Below are 18,235 nucleotides of genomic sequence, written 5' to 3'. Positions count from 1 at the left end.
CCCGCGCCGGTCGCCCGGCGTTGAACATTTACGCAATAACCATATAATATCTCTGTTTTTAATATATGATACCGTGACTTTTTTGACAAACGTTTGACCATTTGTCTTATTCAAACTTTTTGTGCAAATATAAAATAATTTAAGTTAGACTTTAGAATATTTGACAATAAATCAAATCATAAAAAATAAATAATAATTATATATTTTTTTAATAAAATAAATGGTCAAACGTATCTTAAAAAGTTAACGACATCATGTATTAAAAAATTGAGGAAACATATAGCTTCTTCACTGCTACTAATCCGTACGTGACCAAGCCCGGTACAACTCCTGCTGATAGTCTCCATTTCAAGAGAGAAAACGTAGATGAACAGCTTTGGAGACAGCTATGTCGTACCAACTTATAGGTAGGAGTATACTGTCTACGTACTAAAATTCTTCATCGTTTACCCACTAAAGAGGAATAGAATAAGCACAATTTGGTTGCGCTTCGCTGAATTTCCTAACAAAACCGGAATTACGGTAAGTATTGCAATCATTCACCTGTCGAAGATGGCAATACCGTAACATTCAGTAAATCTATATAAAAATCACAAATACTCATCACATCATACACTGTACTACTGTAGCGTATGCCACTATGCATCGATATCTATAATAGTAATATGTAGTATATATGAGGTGCAAATCGAGCACACACATATAAACACTGTAGCACGCACTGTTGATAATTAATTGTCCACGATTTGATTATACAACTCTCCGGAAAATTTGGGCCAAATGTGGCCGAGATTTAAGGTTAAGCTGCTCCCGGAATATGGGAGTGCGCCAGGTCAGCCGTGCGTGCTAGTCTTCATCTAGCTTGTCAGTGAGATCGTGAGCCACGTGTCCTCCATCCATTGGCTGCCCAAATTGCATCGTAGTACGAATTGATCGGCCGGCCATCCGGCGGCCCACGCCCATACCGATACAGTGTACCGGCACGGTGCGATCAAATTGGTACCCGTTTTGTCTGTCTTGATTCCTTTCACACTGCTATAGCTACTACAGCCATGATTTTTCGAGCCCAACTTTAATCGTCCGTCTTATTCGAAATTTTTTTTAAAAAAATTAAAAATATAAGTCACGAGCAAAGTACTATTTATATTTTATCATCTCATAATAATAAAAATATTAATTATAAAAAATTAAATAAAATAAACAATAAAAGTTGGGCGCAAAAACTCATGGTTGCACTTAAAATGGGACGGAGGGAGTATCAAACGGACCAATAGCGAAATATTTCCTCTGTTCCGTAGTAAAATTAACTCCTTTCGTTTATTTCAAAATAAATTTATTTTTAAAGTAATCATTGCATCGGAGTTTGTGAAAGTAGAAAATAATTGTATTGTGAATAAATAAAGTGAAGAATAATTGTACTGAGATTTGATAAAGTAGAGGTATTGTAATATTTTGGTTTTATATGGTTATATGAAACAGGTAAAAAATGAATTTGGATAGTACCTCTCTCTTCGATTCCCCATCGATCAGAAAAACTAAAGACAAAAGAGACCAACCTCCCTAGCTTCCTCGATCACCGGGCGCAGATGCCATAATCATCGAATCCGTGACACGAAAAGCTACAAATGGCCAAATCATGCAAAGCATGGCCCATCTACTATGCTCGACGGAACGCCACATAAAATGTGTCGCCGCGGCGAGAAAAATATATATCGACGGCGACTAAAGAGCAAAGAGGACTTGTCACCTACTGTGTGAGATATTTCGAGCTCCCCCTATCCACAACGGAAGATGGCGAGCATCACAGCTCGCAAAAACCGATCAAATGTGGATCACAGGTTCTCGATGGATTCACCAGCTAAGACGCGCGCCTCGCGGTCTCGAGTGCAATGCTGCGACTGCCAGCGAGGTGCAGTGCACCTGGAACGTCGCAGGTACGTTTCTGCCGGAATTTTGGCGTTGATGAGCAACCACTTGACCTGATGACCACAAAAGTTAATTTTGGCAGGGCCGTGCGCGAGCAACAAGGCGTACGTGTGCAGCCTGTGTGATGCCGATCGGGCAGGGTGTCGCGTTGCAGGGTGAATTGGTGTCATGGCGTGCGTCATTTCCCTCTTGGGGCTTCGACGACGTTGTTTTCGCCGTGATCTGACTGAACCACGGCAATACGTGAGGCTAAGCCTCCAGTAGCCGAGTGCTGCCTAGTAATCTCTAGCGGTATAGTGATGGTCAGAAATTAGCAAAATATATCTATATCGTCTATTGACAAATTTCAGGGCATTTCGCTCTACGATTCAATGAATGTAGGAATGATCAAGAATCGACATGGAACTGTCATTATTATACGGAAGAAAAAGCAGGGGCCAGCAAACAGCGACGCTGGAACGGACGCACCGATGTGCCCCTCTGCATAAAACACGTCCTCAAAACCTCAACGCAGATGAGGCGCAAAGATGCCTTCGCATCGCCGCGGAAAAATTTTGGATAAACCCATTCAAATAGGGAGTATAATACCAACCACATTTCAAAGAATAAGATGATAAGCAGCTGGTTAATGAAAAAAATCGACAGATGACAAACGGAATCTGGAACTAATTAGCATGGGAAACCAAAATACACGATAATTCATATGCAATCTACTCAGCAAGGAGTAATGTGAACAAGCAATATGCCGAAATCAAGTTTTCCTCTAGAGGTTGGCGGGAGCACAGAGTTCGGATTCTACATTTCCGCATAAATCAATCCAGTGCCCTAAAGAAGTCTTCGCACTTTAGTACCAAGTTATCAGAGATCCAGCGGAATGACTAAGGACAAATACATCGTCGTACAGCAAGAGATCTTAGGTGATGTATCTTTCCTGCTGCTCCTGAAGGAGACGCGCCGACGATTTAGCATCCAAGTACAGACCACTGACTTCCTCAAGATCGGCCTGGTAAAGGTCATGAGTTCACCGTGTGTAAGATAGTAAGAATAATATCACAATATAAGTGCAGGTAGCAGCTCTAGGAGCGAAGAGGCAAAGAGGATGTTACAATATATCCTGATGAAATGTCAATACATACCTTGCTGATCTTTTCTCTCCCATTAGCCTTTGCAACTACGCTGGCAGGTGATAGCAGCTGAATAGCATGCCTACAAGAGATTCAAGATATACAGTCGTTCATCAGTAGCAATCTCAATTAAAAATGCTTATAGTAGAACACTGAAACTGGAAGGTAAGACCGGTCCACTCAACATATTCCCTTTACTCAACGTTTCAGCTTAACTATCTTTTGCAAATTTGTGGGCATAGCCAGGAGGAACAATAACAACCGAAAAGCAGCAGTGTGGTGAGCACAAAGCGACCTATTCTTTTACCTTTTACAATAACAACTAAGGGTGTGTTCGGGAGTGAGGGGTGGGAACCCTCACCCCCTAGCACCCAAAACGAAGCAGCGTTTGGTGCATGATCAATTAAGTTTTAGCTAAAACAAATTTGAAAAATGGATTAACATGATTTTTTTAAAGTAACTTTCACATAGAAAATTTTTGCAAAAGACGTACCGTTTAGCAATTTGAAAAGCGTGCGCGTGGAAAACGAGGGAAGTGAGTTGGGAAAGTGGAGATAATAACTCAGCCTAAGAATCATACCTCAAAGATGTCTGTTGTCCGATCTCTCCTAAAAATGCAAGACTTTCTTCATCGATCTCAATCTCTTCTACCTGTGCTCTAATAGCAAGAATCTGCAAACGGCGATGAGCAAGAATCACACACATTTCTAGACAGAAAAAGCCTAACTGATATAAGACCCAAAATCAAACCTGGATCATCTCAGTGGGACCGTATGTTTCTGTTCGAATAATCACCAATCGATCTAGAAGATCAACTGGTATACCATGCGGACTTGTCATATCAGTTCCTCTGGACACATTCACACAAGTATATAAAAGACTTGTTAACTTTAAGGAGCATAGTAATAGACAAACTGATAGACGCAGTATTACTCTGGTACTGCAATGTGACAGAGTGCTTCAAGCGGTAAATCAAACCGTTTACCTTACATTACATATTCCTCTATTTGTCGCAAGTATCACAATTGGTGATAATGGGCTCTCCAGAGCACGATTAAGATAAGAGAAGCATTCAATATCTAGCATGTGGACCTGCAATTAAAGTTCCTAACAATAATAAGTAATTAAATCAAACAACATTAAGACATATTTCTACCATGTAGTAGAACAATAGTAATAAATAAGTTATACAGCATGGCACTGCTTCACAAGGACAAGACACTGTATGCTTCACAACATATAAACACACCATCATTCATATTTGTACTTTCTGACTCCAAAATTAGCCCACTGAGAGCAGTAAACTTTCAATCATACGGATAAAATAAGAAGATACCTCATCAATGAACAGAACACCAGGTACAAGCTCTGCAATTCCTTCATCAATATATCTGTTGACCACCTACTAAAATGCAATATAAAGATTAAAGATCATACATCAATCCTGGAATGTTCATTAAATTTAATCCAGTTTCAAAGAATGGGTGCCGCTCAATCAGAAACTGAAAAACCTTATTGATTTCTTGCCGAAGCTTGTCAGTGATTTCAGTCTTTCGTGGCTTCATCATTTGCCCCATAAGGGACAAAATATCTTGGCCTCCTTGTGGTTGAGCATTTGCAGCGTCAAGGTCATGAAGCGTAACATCCTGTACATAAATGACAGGAGAAGTTTTCCTATATTCATTAACTTCCATATAACTTAAGAGCCATAAGCAGAAAGATTGAATGCACTAACACTGCATATGAGAACAAATTTTCTTATACAGCAGTAAAAGAATATAATGTTTGAGAGATAATAGATAAAAAGGCAAATCATACAGCTTGACCTTTGTCAGATGTAACAATAATTAATCAAACCTAATGACTCCAAGGATTATAATACGTCTTAGTAAGACATCAAGTCATGGATTTGATAAAATCTTAGTGTTTGTTTGTTAACCTAATGACTCCAAGGATTATAATACGTCTTAGTAAGACATCAAGTCATGGATTTGATAAAATCTTAGTGTTTGTTTGTTAACCTTATGAAATTATTTACCAATGGAGGTACAATTACAAATGTAGACAGTTAGGTGAATAAGACAAAATCTTATTTATTTTTGTTTAGCAGGGATGTAAGTTCAATTCTCCATAAAGGTGTCAGACTTGGTCGTAATCCCCTCTATTCAGACAAGGTGTGATGGCCACAAAATGCACCATAGCTCTACTTTCAATCTTCTAAACGTCGACATTTGACACTGTACTTCAAATTTATTAAACATGAATACACGATACATTTATTTCTTCGATTATCAACAACATTAATTAATGGATAGCACAATGCAAAGAAGAGTTGACTGTGCAAAATGTATGGGCAAAAATCCTTAAGACAAAGATTCATCAAATTACCTGCACTATTTCCTTTTTCTTATGGACCTCTCCTTTGGGAATCGGAACATACTCCTCAGCTTCAAGATCGTATTCTGTAGCAAAAGAATCACATCTACCAACTCTTTTCACTGCACCACTATTAGCTTCAATGTATATAACATCACCCACTGCCACCTGCATCCCACAGATAGCTGATGATAAATATGAAACATCTTGTGCAGAAAATGGAAGTAACAGAAATGAATCTCAGTACCGAGGGATCTAATCAGCTCCAGTCCAAAGTGATAAGTTATGAGTTCTTACACAGTAGAGTATCTGAAGTCAATCATGCAAATTTCTACAAGTAACATTCTCCAAAGTTTGTACGATATATTAAATATTCAACAGAAGGCATTCTTTTGAATAAGAAACAAACAAACTCAAATTTCAAAACATGAAAGAAATGTATTTTTAAAGTCTAGCACACGACATAAGGATGAGGATCAGGAAGTAAACCTTTTCCTTTATTAAAGCATCGTAAATTGTAGGATCTAACTTCAGCTGCTTAGTCCCTTTTACAGTCTTCAGACCTATGATTACATGGCTAATGCTTTTTCCATATCCACTTGTTGTACTCTCAGCTTCTTCTGGCGAAAGTTCAGTAACCTAAAAGGCAATGAAGCACAGTTTTATATTATTTTAGAAACAGACAATGGGAATACCGTATCAGTTATGAATGAGTTTGAAAACGTAATTCAAGAACACTATCCTTGCACAAACTTAAAAAACTAGCTAAAACTATGTGCTTACCTCTCCTTCATAAACCTCTTTATTTTCTTTTATACGCAAGCCTATAGCTCGACGGAAATTTTCCATCAGCACCTCAGTTTTCTTGACCTCTGAGGAATACACTTCTGATCCCACCATAGGACAGAAGGGGACCTGTGATATGAAATAACAAGACAACATATCAACCATTAGATACATTGGAACTTTTACCAAAACTGAAGTAGATGTAGGGCATCAAACAAAAAACTCATAACTATTACAGACAAAATTTATCATATAGTTCTTAGGAATAAAACAAACAAAATGTACAGGTATCCAATAAGTTGACATCTTATGCCAGTGATCCACAATAATTTAGCCTCAGAAATCTTAGCACAAATATTTTCAAGGAATAAGGAACTTTTCACCAACAGGCGAAAAGGCACTATAACATATTGAACCAGCTAGCAACAAACATCCAAATCTCAAAAAATGCTGAAAGGCAAAAACATAGACCATAACACAAGTTTAATTAGGTGAATCTAAAATCTAATTGAATCATCCTATCAAAGTTCAATTTAGAAAATGACAAGGCATGGATCTCAAATACCTGAAGCTCAATATAAACACCTTTGTGGAGCTAGATGAGCCCTTGTGAATGCAGAATTACTTATTTACACTAGCTAATTGAAGAATGAAAAAAATCAAACATTTCAAGAAGGCTTATTATCAAGTGTCCACCAGTAATCCTCATTGAACTTGATAAATGGGATTCATCTGAGCAGCTAGATGATTTAACTCATTCTTCAGTGAAGAGAACTAGGAAACTGAATAAGACCTCTTAAACTAAGCATGTCGTATCAGAGGTAGGAAATTTATCCCCCGTCACACATCATAATTGTAAGTGAAATTCGGACCCAGTTTGGTAGGTTTGCAACCTTTCGAACCTACCATTTTACCCCAGGAGGATCCTCAATCTCTTCACTAGCAGACAAGCGAAATTGCAAACTTCTGCCTTGGAATAAGCTTGCAGTAAGCATCCGTTGTAAATAACAGTGTGTGTTCACTATGGAGCCTAAATCTAACATCCTAGTTTGTAGCGTCGAGTACAAATCTAGCGCAGTCCTCAACGGTACGAAATACAGCGGAGAAAGTGTAGCATTGTGCATTTCAGAAGCAAACATTTATCTCCATCAATCCAAATACCCCAACAAGTTTGTCCGAGGAGAATAAGTTGAAGCACCAACCTTACTACCTAGCTCCTGGGAGATGCCGAGAGCGAGGGCCGTCTTGCCGGTGGCGGGCGGGCCGGCGAGGAGCAGCGCGCGGCCGGCCATCTTCTTCTGGCGGATCATGTCGACCACCAGGCCGGCCGCCTCCCGCGCCGCCGCCTGCCCCACGAACCCCGAAGCCAGCCCTATCGCCGCCCCATTGGCCTGCTCGATGAAACCAAACCAACAAGCCAAACCGTCAGAAAAAAGAACAAAAAAAACACGGAGATCTACGCGAATCACCCCGAGGCTAAAACCCTAGGAGAAACCCCCCCCCCCCCCCCCCCCCGCGTTGCACGGAGAAGCGCGGAAGATGAGCACGCACGTCGAGGCCGAGGCCCTTGATGTGGGTGTGGGTGGCGATGCGCTGCTTCTTCGCCGCCGACTGCACCTCCTCGATCCTCATCGCCGCCGCCGAGCACGCGCCGCCGCCGCCGCCGCCGCTGCTTGTCTCTCCGACCCTCTCCCGCCGCAACAAATTTGGGAACGGCGGGGAGCGCTGCGGGGCAGAGCGCAGCTGAAGAGGTTTTATCCCGATTTTTTTATTTGTGATAATTAGTTATGCCTAAATTAAATATTTAGTAATTATGGGATGGGATTTACTATATAGGAAGGACGCTCTTGACTCTAGCGTCCAGGATTGGACGCTGTAGCTATGTGCGTCCAGGTCGGGACGTTGCTTGTAACAACGTCCATAACCTAGTTCGCACGCGTCATGTGTCCAACCAGAATGGATCGTGCATTTGGGGTCTCTGGTGCCAAAGTCTACGCTGTTGGCTACTAGAAGTCAGTGAGTTTCCTCTCCATTCACCTATCACTGAAAAAAAGATCGGCGATTGACGTTTTGCGTCCTTAATTATTTTCTGCGCCCCTGTATTTAGCTATTAGCTATTGAAGTGCAAATAGCTTTACCTTCATCCCTTTCTCTAACAGACTGTATACGTTATCAATTTTGTCAATGTGATGCAATCATTTGCTCTAGCTTGTTACTCCTATTAGCGTCTAGAAGGCTGCACAGAAGAATACATATATGCTACGGGTTCAGCAATTGTGTTGGCTCAGACGATTCAAAAAAATATTCAAATGATACCACCACATATCATAGTACAATAAGTTCTGACCACATAAAAAATGAAGCGATATCCTTTCAATCCAATCAAATGTTGCAGCAGTATTTTTTAGCAGATTGTGACAATTAACTAGGCAGTGGTATGAATGGAATTCACTGATATTTGAAAGTAGAGCACTGTAAGTACAGACCTTGAGCACACAAATAATTTTACAAAATAAATAGCAATGTCTAGTTTTCGGATAGTTTTGATATATTGAATAGCCAAGGCATCCATAACACATCATTAGCGGCCGGTTTTTCCAACCTGCAAACAAATTTATCAAGATCGATCACCAATCCAAACATTGGGCCCGAGGAGAGGGAAGCCGGTGATGGCGTTTCTTCGCGTGCCGTGGCAAATGGTTGTGGAGAGCACCGAAGAGCATCCGAACCGAGCAGGATGAGGTGCACCAGGTTGGACGCCGCCCAGAACAGCGTCCACCTTTGGACACTCTTCAAAAGTGTGTCCAAGTCTGGACGCTATTGGGAACCGCGTCCATCCTATTTTCACAAATTTAATATGAGATTTACTATTTATTTAATTTAAGGATCATTAATTACTATGAATAAAAAATTCGGGGTTTTATCACTAGTCGCTGCACAGTGCGGCCAGAATAAAATTTAGTCTGAATTGTACGCAAACCATCACTGAATGCGTATTATTTAGTTTACGTAAATTGTCTACAGAAGCGGAGATTATGTGATAAAGAACTAATGATCGACATTGTCCCGGACAGGAGAGCAAACACCCGCACGCTTTTGCACAGCAGATCATTTCATGCTTCTACTACGTGCTACTACTACAGGCTGGTCGTGTTATTGTGTTGACTGTTGAGTGGGAGTCGTTGAGATCCAAAGTGGAGCAGTTTAGCATAAGACCAACTCCATGTCGCCTCTTGATTACCTAAACCTTAATTTTGACAGCTTAAACAAGCACACCTCACAAAAAAAACACACCTCCAAACTCCAAAGCCTCGTCTACGAGTCAAAACTGCGCGCCGAGATGCAGGCACAAACTCGTCGTCGCATCCTCGCCCAATCCTGCGTTGCACTCGCGCTCCTGCTGACCACGGTACACACGGCAGCCGGCCGCCGGCCGGCGAGCCACAAACCCACGCTCCCCTCCCATGGCTCCGACCAGACCATGACGCTCTACACCACCGTAGCCACGCCGGCAGAAGCTGCCGGCGTTCCTTCGTCGCAACACCCCGTCTTCGCCGGCCACGGCCCAATCGGCCACCACTCCGGCGGCTGGCTGCGCGTCTTGACGCGGCCGGGAGCGCTCCAGCCCGGCGCGGCGGCCGTCGTCGACGAGAGGTTCCACGGCAAGAAAGAGTTCGGGATGCCACTGGCTGGGAAGCTTCAGGGAGTTCTCGTCACCGGCCTGGAGGATGACGACGATAGCCGTATTGTGGCAGTGACGGCCTTGTTTTCCGGCGACGGCGAGGAGGATAGCATCAGGTTCTTCGGGGTCCATCGCGACGACCAGGAAGAGTCTCACATCGCGGTGGTCGGAGGGACAGGACGGTACGACGGCGCCACCGGTTTCGCCGTTGTCAGAGCAGCTGACGCACATAAAGCTGGCAGAAATGTCAGCTCGAACTCAGTTCTTAGTTTCAGAGTGCATTTGAAGTAGAGTAGAAGAGGAGAGCTTGCAGAGATGCATACCATATGATGTAAATTAAGATGAGAATGCTCACAAGTGTCAAGACTAAAGTACTGTACTATGTTAAGCTTGCTGTACTACAATAGATTGGCAGTTGAACATTAGTGAACTAAGGAACATGATTGAACTGAAGAGCAAAAAAGCGAACTCGTCTGAATATATTTCACTTGAATCAAATATTCGTATTACAATTAGGAGCTAGATGAAAATTTGAAACCAATAACAGCTCCTGATATACAAACCTATACTTCTCACAAGACTTACTAAGATTCACAATGTGGACAAATAATTAACTAATTCTGTTCTGTCTCACCAAGACACAAAAAAATCAAGTAATTCTACAACATTTATCGTGTATGCAGTAAATAACGTTGTACTGCGTGATCCAGCAGGTGAAGTGCTACTGACTATATTTGCAGCATCATATAGAATCCAGATGAGTAAACACACTGTTTTGATTACTCATCCAAAATTCTTTGACGGAAGTCCTTCACCATTAAGGGAAGACCTTCCCTGAGAGAGACCTTTGGCTCCCAACGTAGCAGGTGCTTGGCCTTGGTAATATCTGGCTTTCTCATGTGAGGATCATCAGCTGTGTTGGGTTTGAATTCAATTGTTGCCATTGGGTCAATTGTTTCCTTCACAACCTGGAGAAGGCAAAATGTTTGTTTATGCACCAATTCAAGAAAAAAAATCTGTAAAACAAATTGTGTACAAACCTGTGCAAGTTCCAACATGGTGAATTCTCCTGGGTTTCCCAGGTTGAAAGGGCCAATGTGATCACCCTCCATCAGAGCCATCAGTCCAGCAACCTAAAAAATACCACAAAAGATTTTGGAACTTTAAGACTTTGCAATAGGAACATAATATCCTGCAGTCATCGTTCACCATTTATCTGCTGGAGATAGGAGGAGCTGAACATATGATTGAAAGCACAACAGAATCGTCGCACAGAGGGAAAAAGAGTGCAAATACTATAAGCTGGTGATTTCCTGAGGCTCAAGATTATGTCCTAATTTTTCAAGTTTTTCCAATGAAGTCCGGACTGAATGCCTTTTGGTTAAAATAAGCTATAACAGAATTCTGTGCATAAAACACTTCATTTCATTTAGGATCACAGTATGCAAGTAATCTGCAAAAGAGTGCTGCCTGGAGAACATACTTGAAAAGAGTGGACAACATCTGTAACTAATGAGTAAACACACACACAGAAAGCACAATAAGAATACTGTTTATTGCTTACCAGATCAGAAACATACTGAAAACTTCTAGTTTGTTTTCCATCACCATAAACTGTCATAGGCTGTCTACGCAATGCCTACAATGATAATCATGTATAAACTCAGAATTTCATATTGACAGCGCAAATGTGTAACCAAAAGTTAATAAAATAGCGGTACGTGTTAAACGAACCTGGGCAACAAAATTGCTAACCACACGGCCATCATCTAGACACATTCGAGGGCCATATGTATTGAAAATGCGAGCAATGCGCACCTGCATAATAAGTCAGTTAGCAAAAGATCGTAGAATAGCTATAGTTACTAAGATGTTGAAGTCACATAATGCTACAATACGAACTACAGTATTGCAGCAATTCTACTCTATTTCATCCTAAGAGTTAGTGAACAAGATTATATGTTGGACACGTTAATGTAATTGTTACTTTAACCATTTTTTCAGTTTCATGAATAATATAGACTGAATAAAAAGTAATGAACTAACTAAAAAATGACAACTAATAAAGATCATCATCGCCCCCTCCCCCCCAACACACACACCCACCCTGCAATAGACTGTCCAAAACAAAAGAAAAAAAATATCTTTCAGGACTAAATGGTAAAATGAAACAGATCTGTCATAATACCTAAATCCATGTAAATGAAAATATTAGAACCCCAAAAGTCCGCATACAATCGTCATCTCAATATGTTATAAACCCAGCATGGAATATAAGTGGGACGTATTTAGATTATTACCTCAACACCACCACCTCTGTGATAGTCCATGGTTAAAGTCTCTGCTGTTCTTTTCCCCTCGTCATAACAGCTCCTAACACCTGAACAAGGGAGAGAAGTCAGGGCTTAGTTAATTGGAGGTCCAAATGCAAAGGACTGACCGGAACCAAAAGATTATATAATGTGGTACCAATAGGATTAACATGCCCCCAGTAAGTCTCCTTCTGTGGATGTTCAAGTGGATCTCCATAAACTTCACTTGTGCTAGTTAGCAAGAACCTTGCACCAATTCGCTTTGCCAGACCCAACATATTCAAGGTTCCCATGACATTGGTCTTGTAATAATTGTTAAGAAACCCAGATTTGATAATATACAGATGCAACACATGATTATATTGTAAATAGTGAAAATAACATAATAAGTTGCAAAAAAGCATGATTGGTCAAATATCCAGGTAAAAGACATAACGGTTTTATATTTAACTATAAAACTTCAACTATATATTGAGTTACGATAGAGCACATAAAAAGCCTTTTTAAGAAAAAAAATAAATGTACCTTATAAAAATTCAGGTGATCTCTTTTCCTAATTCTCGTACAACAGAAGCTGGTTTGTGCTATATCTATATGGCATTTCAATGAACAAACTAATCGAATCCTGCCAAGGATTGTTCATGGAAGTATGTTTAGAAAATGGGTTAGAACCCGGCCTCTACATCCAAAACGGATGTACACAGCCATTGTTCATGGACGTATGGAACAACAACTACTACTCTCTGTTAAAATCCTGTAGATAAATGGCACTACAGTAGAACCGGCTACCGCACATTTACCACCTGTGCATCACAACTAACAAATCTATCGCGTCTTCCTAAGATCTCAACAGAACAACCACTTGATATTGAAAAAAGGAGGCAAATTTAGGATTCAGGGTTCACTTGAATCCAAACACAACCACCAAAAGTTTCAGCATACGAGCTTGATCTGGACCACTTATGTGCTAGTTTGCTTCAAGCATATCTCCCACCCACCAACCCAATAAAAAAAATAAAGGAGAAGATCAAATCAAGTCGACATGAATGTAAGCAAATCAAAGGTATGTGCAGATCCGGGACGAGAAGGATATGATCGTCTTGATGGGGTTGTACTTGTAGTGCACAGGGGACGCGGGGCACGCGAGGTGATAGATCCGGTCCACCTCGAGCAGGATGGGCTCGACGACATCGTGGCGGAGCAGCTCGAACCTGGGGTTCCGGAGGTGGTGCGCGACGTTGTCCTTCCTCCCGGTGAAGAAGTTGTCCACCACGATCACGCTGTCCCCTTGCTCCAGCAGCCTGTCGACGAGGTGGCTGCCGACGAACCCGGCCCCTCCGGTGACGACGACGCGGCGCGGCGGCGGGCGGAACCCGGGGGGCACGCCCGACGCCGACGAGGTGTGCGAGGCGAAGGAGAAGAGCGGGCGGCGGTCGGGGACGTGGGAGGACGGGGAGAGGGAGAAGAGGTAGGGGCGGAGGAGGAAGAAGGAGGAGGCGATCAGGGCGCCGAGGAGGACGAAGAGGAGGCGCTGCTCGCGGAGGAGGTAGCCGACCCAGGATCGGGGCCCGGGGCGGGACGCCTTAGACGCCTTGGACGCCGGGGCGTGCGCCGCCGCCGGCGCGTGGGTGGGGGACGACTTGTGGAGCTGCTTCATGGCGGGAGAGCGGCGCGGCGGAGGAGGTTGGTGGTGGTGGCGTGGGTTGGGGGAAGGGGGGGTGGGGGGTTGGAGAAGAAACAAGCCGAGGTGTGCGAGGGTAATTTGGGGTTTTCGTTTTGCTCCGCGATTGTTGCGAATTGACCCTCCAACAGTTCGCCCTTTGTTAGAAAAGCACCGCATTTCATGCAGGAAGTGAGGAAGAAGACCCTCTTGTTTGATGGTTTTCATCCCCCCCCCCCCCCCCTTTTACCGGTTATATTGTCAAATAATACTCTCTTGACTATGTTCGTCAGGGTGAGATTGAGTGAGAAAACGCATCGTTTTCCGCGCGCACATTTTCTAAACTATTAAACGGTATGTTTTTTTAAAAATTTTTCTATGTGAAAGTTGCTTAAAAAAATCATATTAATCTATTTTTGAAATTTAAAATTGTTAATACTTAATTAATCATGCGCTAATAACTCACCTCGTTTTACGTATCTTCCCTATCTTCTCAATCCCTTTCTCCTTAAACTCGTCGCTTGTTCTCGATGCAATTGGCTGCTTAACCAACCATATCCTTAGTACATTGGTGATGAGGCATCGTGTCAAAAAATCCAACGGCAAAAGCGATATAGCTTCAACAGAGTTGTGGTTGTAGCAGCTTAGTTATCTGCAAATGAGAGAAAGATCTGAACTTTCAACCAATACCGTTGAAGCTGGATATAGCTACCAAAGATGATAGCAAAAGAGGATGCGCCCTAGTGGCTTGCTGGCGTTGTACTTTGGTAAATTTCAGATCGTAGAAGTAGCTCCATAGGCTGTATACATGTTACAAGAGATAACCCGTTTAAAACTGTCTTTTCTTTTTGTTACGTGTAAACTACCTCTTAAAAGCTTAATGCGATGATATACTTCGTGTTTATTATCGAAAAAGGGATTGTGATTGGCTGCAAATATCTAAACTTGCTTTTTTTTTGTCAATTAACCGTGTGTATTAATATTTTTTTTATGGTCACCTTGACTCAAACCCTGTTGGATGGATCGCCACATCGCTAATGCTTTCAGACAAGAATTTTTATATAAACCATGTTTGACCCAATATAAATAGTTGTATCATATATATAGTAGTACTGCATATAACGAACTCTTCTCCATATAACTAAGTACTATTTTATCGTCATGTTATAATCAAAGAGGGCAATAACCATATTCGTGCATTAATGTTGCTATATTATTGTGCTCACCCAAATAGCCATGCTTCCATGAACATTGATGACGAGTGTTACGTGCGTTGATCATGTTTTTGCTTTTTCTTTTAAAAAAGTGCACGCTGCTTTCGAAATAACCTCTCTGAAAGATAATACAGTACAGGGTGCCAAACGCAAATAGACCCGCGCAACATGGAGGATTCGTTGGACGCTTGACTTGGAAGGGTTCAGAATCTCTCTCCCCATCCAGATCTGGCCCACGGACGGCCCGGGCAGTAGGTGCACTGTTAGATTCGTGCTTGCGTGCCTTTGAGATTCGGATCCGCGAGTCTGTTAAACCGAGGCTGTCGCGCGTCATCGAACGACGACGATCTGTTCTGAATTTCTGATCGGAGACGGCGCGTCCCTCTCCCTCGTGGCCGCCTCGTCTTTTCGTCAAATCGAAGCAATCACGCAAACTGCCGCTCCTTTTCCTGTCTCCTTTTCAAGACAAACAACAACCCTTTGGTGGTTAGCAAATGCACGTCAAACCTTCGGTTTAATTTAGCGACACCAACTCCAATCTACCAATCATCATCCAGTCTAAAGTTTAACCGATTACCAGTACAAAAATCTTCTGTCAGCAATGTGATCTGTTCCAAGCTCTCTGCATTCTGCATTTCTCTAGTGCGCAATTCCTGATCGGAACGAGTTATTTATTCAGAACAAGTTTCAGTATATCGTTTTCGGTAGGACAAATTTACAGCGGACAAGCACAGGGAAACTGCAATGGCACATGATTGACATCTCTCAGAAAGTTTCAGGAACACTGCCTGCACAATCCGACCTTTCGTCCAGCCAGGAGATGATGTCAGAATAGACACGCTCGACATCGTCAGGAAGCTCAGCCGTCAGAGCATGCCACATCCCAGGGTAAAGCTTGAAAGTTTTGTCCCTGCCTGATGCTTCTTCGAACAGCAGCTTGCTCACCGAAGGATCGGTCACGATGTCGTCTCCGCCGTGTAGGACCAAGAACGGCAGTGTCACCTGCCAACTGAAAATGTTAAGCAGAATAGCAGTGTCCAGGGAGTTACTGCACATTTGCATCAGTTGCATGTCGTGTGCAGCTCGAATCGAGAAAATAAACATGGCATATATTGAAATACGCTGTTCTAATGATGATACATGCTTTTTTTGCTTCCAATTAGGAATAGAGAGAAAATAAAACCATTTTCACCTCATGCAGGTTCTTCTCAATGTCTAGGCTGACCATCAGGAGTTCATGACAGGTCTTCAGTGGGAGCTTTCCCCTGTATATGTACGGATTTGAGCGAACCTAAACGCAGTTACCAACAAAGACAAGTTCAGTAAACTCTGCCTTTTTCTTCCGGCCATGCAACTAACACATGTTAGCTATACCTGCTTTCTCATCTCTGGATCTTTACAAACTTTGTCAATTATGTCCGGTGTGGGTATGATTCTCCAACTAGGAGCCACAGCGCACACCATTTTCAGAGCGCTGACCGCGATCGGGTGAGGCCGCATGTCATCAGAAATCTGACATCATAAGGTAGCAAACAATCATACGAAAATCGTTTAGAAAAAGGGAAATTTAGGAAGAAAATCATGAGGTGGTATAAGTAAAAATAAAGAACTCTACAGGTTTCAGAGGAAAGAGAGCTCGTTGTCGAGCCATTTCGCCATGAACGGACCTTGCACATAGGAGCAAGCAAGACGGCGCCATCCCAGTAGGTTGGCTCCTTCCTGTGGAGGAGAAGCGCCACGCCTCCACCCATGGAGATGCCGTACAGGAACCTCTTCTTCTCCCTGTTCTCCGGCTTCTCTGAAACCAGCAACCATAATTTCAGAGTTTTGCCATCCCCAAACTGCGTGTTCGATGCGTTTGATTTATACCGCAAATACTCGTGAAAAAGTTCGCGCAGTCTGAGACGATGTCACCGAAGTTTGGTATGTAGCATCTCTGACCAGATGATCTACCGTGGCCTTCATGATCAATCCCGTAAACGGCATATCCGGCTCGCACCAATCGAGCGGCGGTGCCTGAATATTTGTGCAGCTGTCAGTATTTCAGTCAGGCAAGAATAAATGAATAATCGAAGGATGGTGTTGATACCTCTCATCGATACGCTGCACTCTGCTGCGATTCCTGGAGAAGAATAATCAAGGTGAAAATGATCAGTTTGTCTAATCGCTTCTTTGAATCGATTTAACACAAAAGGGAAATCTTGTTAGTAGCAGTACCATGACAGATAAAGATCAGAGCTTTTGGTTCTTGTTTATGCGGTGTCCATCTGCAGGTGAACAGCTTGTTGTCACGGGAGTTCACAAAAAACTCCTGTGAAAATCGAGTTAGAAAAAGGGCTGGCAATCAGAAACTATGAAGGCTACCACGGTGGGATCGCTTATCAGGATTAACTAACCTCGTCATACTTGATATTCTCACTGTACTGATCCTGCCAAGAGAAAAAAAAAACAGGTTGAGGAACTCAGCCTGAATCATGATCCGTGATACGCAAATGAATATCTGAACTGGTGTAGGGTGTTACTGAACGTACCATGGCCATATGCGTCTATGTCTTCAGATGCTTTCGGAACTAGCAAACTTAACACGATTGGTGCCTACATCGACTATGCATATGTATATATACTGCTTCCCAAAAAAAAAAAAAAAAAAAAAAAAAACGAGCACCGCAAAATAGTGAGACCTGGGAAGTTACAACCAAGCAACCATGGGAAATCTCTGCATTTTTCTTTCCTTAACATAGCCAATGACACGCAACAGTTTTATACATCTGTGTGTAAAAGAGTGGATTCCTTAACATCAGAAGATTAAAAATGCAACTCGTCTAAATGGAACTCCAGAGACCATAAAAACAACGCGCATGCAGATGAATGTCTGCGGACGCAGGTCAGAATCATGTGGCATAATCAGTTGATTCCTCATGTTGATCTTATACTACTAGTACAGTATATTCCATCTGGATTGCAGGACAGTGGCATCGGATCCACAAGTTTGATGAATATAATATACGGTAGCTTCAGAATTGAGAGTTTCAGACATCTGAAGTCCCATTTCGCAATATCCATCGTACTTTGAGAGTTTTTACAGTCCTTGAAGAAAGGAGGTACCAAATCCAAGTCGTCCATTACGCACCATCCAACGGTTGCAAAGGCTTGAT

General features: G+C 42.3%; 4 protein-coding genes across 4 annotated transcripts; 1 reads left to right on the top strand and 3 right to left on the bottom strand.

Moving 5' to 3' along the window:
* Nucleotides 1–2,570: 2,570 nt before the first annotated feature.
* LOC127771014 (ruvB-like protein 1) lies at nucleotides 2,571–7,951 on the bottom strand. The gene is made up of 12 exons (XM_052296813.1): nucleotides 7,764–7,951; nucleotides 7,415–7,603; nucleotides 6,210–6,341; nucleotides 5,916–6,065; nucleotides 5,439–5,594; nucleotides 4,562–4,696; nucleotides 4,387–4,452; nucleotides 4,036–4,142; nucleotides 3,801–3,900; nucleotides 3,631–3,722; nucleotides 3,063–3,132; nucleotides 2,571–2,929 (listed from the first exon to the last, which is right to left on the bottom strand). Exons 1-12 carry the CDS (start codon nucleotides 7,842–7,844, stop codon nucleotides 2,840–2,842), a joined length of 1,368 nt encoding a protein of 455 aa, XP_052152773.1. The 5' UTR covers nucleotides 7,845–7,951; the 3' UTR covers nucleotides 2,571–2,839.
* Nucleotides 7,952–9,552: 1,601 nt separating this feature from the next.
* Nucleotides 9,553–10,185, top strand: LOC127756706 (dirigent protein 25-like). The gene has a single exon (XM_052282112.1). The coding sequence runs from the start codon at nucleotides 9,553–9,555 to the stop codon at nucleotides 10,183–10,185; it is 633 nt and encodes a 210-aa protein (XP_052138072.1).
* A 152-nt stretch (nucleotides 10,186–10,337) lies between these two features.
* LOC127771030 (UDP-glucuronic acid decarboxylase 1-like) lies at nucleotides 10,338–13,926 on the bottom strand. Its single transcript, XM_052296836.1, has 7 exons — nucleotides 13,300–13,926; nucleotides 12,364–12,511; nucleotides 12,195–12,274; nucleotides 11,629–11,712; nucleotides 11,459–11,533; nucleotides 10,935–11,027; nucleotides 10,338–10,862 (listed from the first exon to the last, which is right to left on the bottom strand). The coding sequence occupies exons 1-7, from the start codon at nucleotides 13,861–13,863 to the stop codon at nucleotides 10,674–10,676; spliced, it is 1,233 nt and encodes a 410-aa protein (XP_052152796.1). The 5' UTR covers nucleotides 13,864–13,926; the 3' UTR covers nucleotides 10,338–10,673.
* A 1,740-nt stretch (nucleotides 13,927–15,666) lies between these two features.
* Nucleotides 15,667–17,682, bottom strand: LOC127771022 (caffeoylshikimate esterase-like). The gene is made up of 9 exons (XM_052296824.1): nucleotides 17,612–17,682; nucleotides 17,477–17,509; nucleotides 17,298–17,391; nucleotides 17,170–17,202; nucleotides 16,950–17,096; nucleotides 16,748–16,878; nucleotides 16,455–16,592; nucleotides 16,273–16,371; nucleotides 15,667–16,082 (listed from the first exon to the last, which is right to left on the bottom strand). Exons 1-9 carry the CDS (start codon nucleotides 17,618–17,620, stop codon nucleotides 15,846–15,848), a joined length of 921 nt encoding a protein of 306 aa, XP_052152784.1. The 5' UTR covers nucleotides 17,621–17,682; the 3' UTR covers nucleotides 15,667–15,845.
* Nucleotides 17,683–18,235: the final 553 nt, after the last annotated feature.

The sequence above is a fragment of the Oryza glaberrima genome, chromosome 1 (assembly GCF_000147395.1).
Source record: "Oryza glaberrima chromosome 1, OglaRS2, whole genome shotgun sequence".
Taxonomy (NCBI): domain Eukaryota; kingdom Viridiplantae; phylum Streptophyta; class Magnoliopsida; order Poales; family Poaceae; genus Oryza; species Oryza glaberrima.
This window is presented reverse-complemented; position numbering and strand designations above follow the sequence as displayed.

What these genes read in the sequence shown, in the direction of transcription:
- LOC127771014 (XM_052296813.1), bottom strand. Translation starts at nt 7,844, where the DNA reads ATGAGGATCGAGGAGGTGCAGTCGGCGGCGAAGAAGCAGCGCATCGCC. An exon ending in TTCGGCAAGAAATCAATAAG is followed by an intron (nt 4,453 to 4,561) that starts GTTTTTCAGTTT and finishes GCATTTTAGTAG; the next exon opens with GTGGTCAACAGATATATTGA. An exon ending in GTGTTCTGTTCATTGATGAG is followed by an intron (nt 4,143 to 4,386) that starts GTATCTTCTTAT and finishes CTTTAATTGCAG; the next exon opens with GTCCACATGCTAGATATTGA.
- LOC127756706 (XM_052282112.1), top strand. Translation starts at nt 9,553, where the DNA reads ATGCAGGCACAAACTCGTCGTCGCATCCTCGCCCAATCCTGCGTTGCA.
- LOC127771030 (XM_052296836.1), bottom strand. Translation starts at nt 13,863, where the DNA reads ATGAAGCAGCTCCACAAGTCGTCCCCCACCCACGCGCCGGCGGCGGCG. An exon ending in ACAACCCCATCAAGACGATC is followed by an intron (nt 12,512 to 13,299) that starts ATATCCTTCTCG and finishes AACAATTATTAC; the next exon opens with AAGACCAATGTCATGGGAAC. An exon ending in TTCAGTATGTTTCTGATCTG is followed by an intron (nt 11,028 to 11,458) that starts GTAAGCAATAAA and finishes GGTATTTTTTAG; the next exon opens with GTTGCTGGACTGATGGCTCT.
- LOC127771022 (XM_052296824.1), bottom strand. An exon ending in ATCCAGAGATGAGAAAGCAG is followed by an intron (nt 16,372 to 16,454) that starts GTATAGCTAACA and finishes AACTGCGTTTAG; the next exon opens with GTTCGCTCAAATCCGTACAT. An exon ending in TTGAGAAGAACCTGCATGAG is followed by an intron (nt 16,083 to 16,272) that starts GTGAAAATGGTT and finishes TTCAGTTGGCAG; the next exon opens with GTGACACTGCCGTTCTTGGT.